The sequence below is a fragment of the Oncorhynchus masou genome, unplaced genomic scaffold (genome assembly GCF_036934945.1).
Source record: "Oncorhynchus masou masou isolate Uvic2021 unplaced genomic scaffold, UVic_Omas_1.1 unplaced_scaffold_3581, whole genome shotgun sequence".
Lineage (NCBI taxonomy): Eukaryota > Metazoa > Chordata > Actinopteri > Salmoniformes > Salmonidae > Oncorhynchus > Oncorhynchus masou.
This window is the reverse complement of record NW_027009988.1, coordinates 25,001-32,500: the sequence shown is the minus strand read 5'-3', so window position 1 is coordinate 32,500 and position 7,500 is coordinate 25,001. Positions and strand designations below refer to the sequence as shown.

Below are 7,500 nucleotides of genomic sequence, written 5' to 3'. Positions count from 1 at the left end.
AACTAAGTCAACGTGAGTAGCTCTGATGTAACTAAGTCATCGTGAGTAGCTCTGACGTAACTAAGTCAACGTGAGTAGCTCTGCCGTAACTAAGTCAACGTGAGTAGCTCTGACGTAACTAAGTCAACGTGAGTAGCTCTGACGTAACTAAGTCAACGTGAGTAGCTCTGACGTAACTAAGTCATCGCGAGTAGCTCTGACGTAACTAAGTCAACGTGAGTAGCTCTGCCGTAACTAAGTCAACGTGAGTAGCTCTGCCGTAACTAAGTCATCGTGAGTAGCTCTGCCGTAACTAAGTCATCGTGAGTAGCTCTGACGTAACTAAGTCATTGTGAGTAGCTCTGACGTAACTAAGTCAACGTAAGAAGCTCTGACGTAACTAAGTCATTGTGAGTAGCTCTGACGTAACTAAGTCAACGTGAGTAGCTCTGAGAGAATTGGGAGAGACAGGTGTCCGTTGTTACTCACTGCTGGCTTGGAGAGGCTTTTGCAGCTTCCGTCTGGGTTCCCTTTCACCCATTGGTGGATGAGGTCGGCCACGCCTACATTCAGACCCTCTGTATCCTGAGAAACACAGATGATGAATCATGATGAAGTCGCGTATTAACATAACAAATGCCACCCTATTTCCTAATAAAAGGCGCAGAAGCATTTTCCATTAAGTCACTGACTACAGATGAAAATGAACCAACTTGCCAAATCTGGCACCGAGACAGAAGTGTTGAACACTGCACATTTTCCCCCGTCAAATAAACCCAATAAGGTAAGGTATAAATGCTACTTTTGTGTTATGAGTAATTTGAGGATCGAGTTCACTAAACATGGAGGAGAGGCCCACCGATGCCTTCATACCTTGGATAGTGTTCACTAAAGTGGTCTGAGGTTTGTTATCAATAAGAGCATGTTGCAGTATGTCTCTATTTATCAGCAACTGCATAGCTTTGCATATCCAGCCCCTCGCTCAAAGACCATGGCTGTCCGTATGGCATCTTTCCCTACCTTGGAAGGTGTTTCCCTGGGCGGCTGGCTCCAAGCTTCCCCGGCCTCAAACAGATTCTTCTTGGAGGCCACAGGCTCAGTGGGGCTGGGCAGGTCCGCCAGAGCCTGCTGCCTGGCTGCTTTGGCTTCCATAGAGGACGTCTGGACAGATGAGACATGACCGTTAACTCCCGTTTACTGTCTGGACTGAATTGGTTAGACTGTGTAGTTACACAAGGCTAAAGAAAGAGCCTGCATAGCCGGTTCCTCTATGTTCGGGGGAGGCTTGGCCACTCCTGTGTTACGGTTTACGATCAACTAAATAAAGGAGCAGCTTTAAATGTTGTAGGTCATACAGGGGATGAAAACTCTGAGGATGTAAGATAGCAGTAGATTTGTATAATACAGTACAGTGTTAACCAACTCTGGGAACTCCTAATGTGAGCTGTTGGAGGAACTGGAGCACTGGAGAAAACAGTAGTACAGTATAGTATAGTATAGCATAGCATAGTATAGTATAGTATAGTATAGTATAGTATAGTATAGTATAGTATTACATAGTACAGTATAGTAGCGTATAGTACAGTACAGCAGGGTATAGTATAGTATAGTACAGTGTCGTATAGTATAGTATAGTACAGTACAGTATAGTAAAATATAGTGTAGTATAGTATAGTACAGTATAGCAAAGCTTAGTATAGTATTATATAGTACAGTATGGTAGAGTATAGTGTGGTCTAGTATATCACACTACAGTATAGTATAGTGCAGTATAGTATAGTATGGCACGGTACAGTATAGTATGGTACAGTAGAGTATAGTAAATCATATTATAGTTTAGTATAGTACGGTAGAATAGAGTATAGTATACCATAGCATATCATAGTATAGTATAGTGCAGTATAGTCTCACTATAGTGTAGTATATTACAGTGTTTTATAGTATATTACAGTAAAACACAGTAAAGTAAAGTAAAGCATGCTAAAGTATGGTAATGTATAGTATAGTACAGTAAAAGCATGCTAAAGTATAGTAAGGTATAGTAAAGTAGAGTAAAGAACGCTAAAGTATAGTAAGGCATAGTAAAGTATAGTAAAGCATAGTAAAGTATAGTAAGGTATAGTAAAGTATAGTAAAGCATAGTAAAGTATAGTAAGGTAAAGTAAAGTATAGTAAAGCATGCTAAAGTATAGTAAAGTATAGTAAAGTATAGTAAAGTATAGTAAAGCATAGTAAAGTATAGTAAAGTATGCTAAAGTATAGTAAAGTGTAGTAATGTATAGTATAGAACAGTAAAAGCATGCTAAAGTATAGTAAAGTATAGTAAAGTATAGTAAAGTATAAAAAAGCACTCTAAAGTATAGCAAAGTATAGTATAGTAAAGCATAGTAAAGTATAGTAAAGTATAGTAAAGCATAGTAAAGTATAGTAAAGTATAGTAAAGCATAGTAAAGCATAGTAAAGTATAGCAAAGTATAGTAAAGTATAGTAAAGCATAGTAAAGTATAGTAAAGCATAGTAAAGTATAGTAAAGTATAGTAAAGCATGCTAAAGTATAGTAAAGTATAGTAATGTATAGTATAGTACAGTAAAAGCATGCTAAAGTATAGTAAAGTATAGTAAAGTCCACTAAAGTATAGTAAAGTATAGTAAAGTATAGTAAAGCACGCTAAAGTATAGTAAAGTATAGTAAAGCATAGTAAAGTATAGAAAAGTATAGTAAAGCACGCTAAAGTATAGTAAAGTATAGTAAAGCATAGTAAAGCATAGTAAAGTATAGTAAAGTATAGCAAAGTATAGTAAAGTACAGTAAAGTATAGTAAAGTATAGTAAAGTATAGTAAAGTACAGTAAAGTATAGTAAAGTATAGTAAAGTATAGTAAAGCATAATGCAGTATCGTAAGGTATAGCATAGTAAAGTACATTAAAGCATAGTACAGTTTTGTAAAGTATAGTAAGGTATAGTATAGTATTGAAAAGCATGGTAAGGTATAGTACAGTATTGTAAAGTATAGTAAAGTACAGCATAGTATACCTCTATGGCATGAGTGTACTGTTCCAGCCTGTTGTCGATCTTGGAGATGGGGATGGGAGGCTGGGTCTTCTTGATGCTGTTGCTGTTTTAAAACAAGACATATTATTCCATGAACATCATTTTTCATAGTACTCTGAGGTAGAGGTTAGGGTTGATAGTACTCTGAGGTAGGGTTAGGATTGATAGTACTCTGAGGTAGAGGTTAGGGTTGATAATACTCTGAGGTAGGGTTAGGGTTGATAGTACTCTGAGGTAGGGTTAGGGTTGATAGTACTCTGAGGTAGGGTTAGGGTTGATAGTACTCTGAGGTAGAGGTTAGGGTTGATAGTACTCTGAGGTAGAGGTTAGGATTGATAGTACTCTGAGGTAGGGTTAGGGTTGATAGTACTCTGAGGTAGGGTTAGGGTTGATAATACTCTGAGGTAGGGTTAGGATTGATAGTACTCTGAGGTAGGGTTAGGGTTGATAGTACTCTGAGGTAGAGGTTAGGATTGATAGTACTCTGAGGTAGAGGTTAGGGTTGATAGTACTCTGAGGTAGAGGTTAGGATTGATAGTACTCTGAGGTAGGGTTAGGGTTAGGGTTGATAGTACTCTGAGGTAGGGTTAGGGTTAGGATTGATAGTACTCTGAGGTAGAGGTTAGGGTTGATAGTACTCTGAGGTAGGGTTAGGGTTAGGGTTGATAGTACTCTGAAGTAGGGTTAGGGTTGATAGTACTCTGAGGTAGAGGTTAGGGTTAGGGTTAGGGTTGATAGTACTCTGAGGTAGGGTTAGGGTTGATAGTACTCTGAGTTAGGGTTAGGGTTGATAGTACTCTGAGGTAGAGGTTAGGGTTAGGGTTGATAGTACTCTGAGGTAGAGGTTAGGGTTGATAATACTCTGAGGTAGAGGTTAGGGTTGATAGTACTCTGAGGTAGGGTTAGGGTTAGGGTTGATAGTACTCTGAAGTAGGGTTAGGGTTGATAGTACTCTGAGGTAGGGTTAGGGTTAGGGTTGATAGTACTCTGAGGTAGAGGTTAGGGTTGATAGTACTCTGAGGTAGGGTTAGGGTTGATAGTACTCTGAGGTAGGGTTAGGGTTAGGGTTGATAGTACTCTGAGGTAGAGGTTAGGGTTGATAGTACTCTGAGGTAGGGTTAGGGTTAGGGTTGATAGTACTCTGAGGTAGAGGTTAGGGTTGATAATACTCTGAGGTAGAGGTTAGGGTTGATAGTACTCTGAGGTAGGGTTAGGGTTGATAGTACTCTGAGGTAGAGGTTAGGGTTGATAGTACTCTGAGGTAGAGGTTAGGGTTGATAGTACTCTGAGGTAGAGGTTAGGGTTGATAGTACTCTGAGGTAGGGTTAGGGTTGATAGTACTCTGAGGTAGAGTTTAGGGTTGATAGTACTCTGAGATAGGGTTAGGATTGATAGTACTCTGAGGTAGAGGTTAGGGTTGATAGTACTCTGAGGTAGAGGTTAGGGTTGATAGTACTCTGAGGTAGGGTTAGGGTTAGGGTTGATTGTACTCTGAGGTAGGGTTAGGGTTAGGGTTGATAGTACTCTGAGGTAGGGTTAGGGTTGATAGTACTCTGAGGTAGGGTTAGGGTTGATAGTACTCTGAGGTAGGGTTAGGGTTGATAGTATTCTGAGGTAGAGGTTAGGGTTGATAGTACTCTGAGGTAGGGTTAGGGTTGATAGTACTCTGAGGTAGGGTTAGGGTTGATAGTACTCTGAGGTAGAGGTTAGGGTTAGGATTGATAGTACTCTGAGGTAGGGTTAGGGTTAGGGTTGATAGTACTCTGAGGTAGGGTTAGGGTTGATAGTACTCTGAGGTAGGGTTAGGGTTGATAGTACTCTGAGGTAGGGTTAGGGTTGATAGTACTCTGAGGTAGGGTTAGGGTTGATAGTACTCTGAGGTAGGGTTAGGGTTGATAGTACTCTGAGGTAGGGTTAGGGTTGATAGTATTCTGAGGTAGAGGTTAGGGTTGATAGTACTCTGAGGTAGAGGTTAGGGTTAGGGTTGATAGTACTCTGAGGTAGGGTTAGGGTTGATAGTACTCTGAGGTAGGGTTAGGGTTGATAGTACTCTGAGGTAGGGTTAGGGTTGATAGTACTCTGAGGTAGGGTTAGGGTTGATAGTACTCTGAGGTAGGGTTAGGGTTGATAGTACTCTGAGGTAGGGTTAGGGTTGATAGTATTCTGAGGTAGAGGTTAGGGTTGATAATACTCTGAGGTAGGGTTAGGGTTGATAGTACTCTGAGGTAGGGTTAGGGTTGATAGTACTCTGAGGTAGGGTTAGGGTTGATAGTACTCTGAGGTAGGGTTAGGGTTGATAGTACTCTGAGGTAGGGTTAGGGTTGATAGTACTCTGAGGTAGGGTTAGGGTTGATAGTACTCTGAGGTAGGGTTAGGGTTGATAGTATTCTGAGGTAGAGGTTAGGGTTGATAATACTCTGAGGTAGAGGTTAGGGTTGATAGTACTCTGAGGTAGGGTTAGGGTTGATAGTACTCTGAGGTAGAGGTTAGGGTTAGGGTTGATAGTACTCTGAGGTAGGGTTAGGGTTGATAGTACTCTGAGGTAGGGTTAGGGTTAGGGTTGATAGTACTCTGAGGTAGAGGTTAGGGTTGATAGTACTCTGAGGTAGAGGTTAGGGTTGATAATTCTCTGAGGTAGGGTTAGGGTTGATAGTACTCTGAGGTAGGGTTAGGGTTGATAGTACTCTGAGGTAGAGGTTAGGGTTGATAATTCTCTGAGGTAGGGTTAGGGTTGATAATTCTCTGAGGTAGGGTTAGGGTTGATAGTACTCTGAGGTAGGGTTAGGGTTGATAGTACTCTGAGGTAGAGGTTAGGGTTGATAGTACTCTGAGGTAGAGGTTAGGGTTGATAATTCTCTGAGGTAGGGTTAGGGTTGATAGTACTCTGAGGTAGGGTTAGGGTTGATAGTACTCTGAGGTAGGGTTAGGGTTAGGGTTGATAGTACTCTGAGGTAGAGGTTAGGGTTGATAGTACTCTGAGGTAGGGTTAGGGGTAGGGTTGATAGTACTCTGAGGTAGGGTTAGGGTTGATAATTCTCTGAGGTAGGGTTAGGGTTGATAGTACTCTGAGGTAGGGTTAGGGTTGATAGTATTCTGAGGTAGAGGTTAGGGTTGATAGTACTCTGAGGTAGGGTTAGGGTTAGGGTTGATAGTACTCTGAGGTAGAGGTTAGGGTTGATAGTACTCTGAGGTAGGGTTAGGGTTAGGGTTGATAGTACTCTGAGGTAGGGTTAGGGTTGATAGTACTCTGAGGTAGAGGTTAGGGTTGATAGTACTCTGAGGTAGGGTTAGGGTTAGGGTTGATAGTACTCTGAGGTAGGGTTAGGGTTGATAGTACTCTGAGGTAGAGGTTAGGGTTGATAGTACTCTGAGGTAGGGTTAGGGTTGATAGTACTCTGAGGTAGGGTTAGGGTTAGGGTTGATAGTACTCTGAGGTAGGGTTAGGGTTGATAGTACTCTGAGATAGAGGTTAGGGTTGATAGTACTCTGAGGTAGAGGTTAGGGTTAGGGTTGATTGTACTCTGAGGTAGGGTTAGGGTTGATAGTACTCTGAGGTAGGGTTAGGGTTGATAGTACTCTGAGGTAGGGTTAGGGTTGATTGTACTCTGAGGTAGGGTTAGGGTTGATAATACTCTGAGGTAGAGGTTAGGGTTGATAGTACTCTGAGGTAGGGTTAGGATTGATAATACTCTGAGGTAGAGGTTAGGGTTGATAGTACTCTGAGGTAGGGTTAGGATTGATAATACTCTGAGGTAGAGGTTAGGATTGATAGTACTCTGAGGTAGGGTTAGGGTGGTATATTTCATTGGTAAGTAAAGGTATAGCTCATTCTTAAGACATCTAATGAATCCACACTCCTTTGATGGCTATGTTGGGTATAGCGAAGGATTCCTGTGGGTCTAGTCTAAAGTGATGGTGGACTTATACTCCCTATGCTCCTCTTTCAAGTCAACCTGAAACCGTTTCAACACTTGTCTGACCCCAGGCCTCCTGCACGCCACAAGCATTACTCTTGCTTCAGGCAAGTGTGGTTTAACCCAACCAGCTCCATTTACATTTGCTATAGCACAGGAGCTCACTGCCCAGCCAGAGGAGCAAGACGTCTCTACTCTCACCAGGAGCTCACCGCCCAGCCAGAGGAGCAGGGCATCTGACCAGGAGCTCACTGCCCAGCCAGAGGAGCAGGGCATCTGACCAGGAGCTCACTGCCCAGCAAGAGGAGCAGGACGTCTCTAGTCTCACCAGGAGCTCACTGCCCAGCAAGAGGAGCAGGACATCTCTAGTCTCACCAGGAGCTCACTGCCCAGCAAGAGGAGCAGGACATCTCTAGTCTCACCAGGAGCTCACTGCCCAGCAAGAGGAGCAGGACATCTCTAGTCTCACCAGGAGCTCACTGCCCAGCAAGAGGAGCAGGACATCTCTAGTCTCACCAGGAGCTCACTGCCCAGCAAGAGGAGCAGGACATCTCT

The 7,500-nt window shown here is 42.3% G+C and overlaps 1 protein-coding gene across 1 annotated transcript in view; it reads right to left on the bottom strand.

Moving 5' to 3' along the window:
- Positions 1 to 7,500, bottom strand: part of LOC135534563 (non-muscle caldesmon-like) — a gene marked incomplete at both ends in the record, with an annotated part of 29,340 nt that overhangs the window by 4,263 nt on the left and 17,577 nt on the right. Inside the window, 3 exons of the mRNA XM_064961517.1 lie at positions 469 to 564; positions 1,000 to 1,140; positions 3,014 to 3,095. Of these exons, the coding sequence (XP_064817589.1) occupies positions 469 to 564; positions 1,000 to 1,140; positions 3,014 to 3,095 (319 nt within the window). The remainder of the gene's footprint in view (positions 1 to 468; positions 565 to 999; positions 1,141 to 3,013; positions 3,096 to 7,500) is intronic.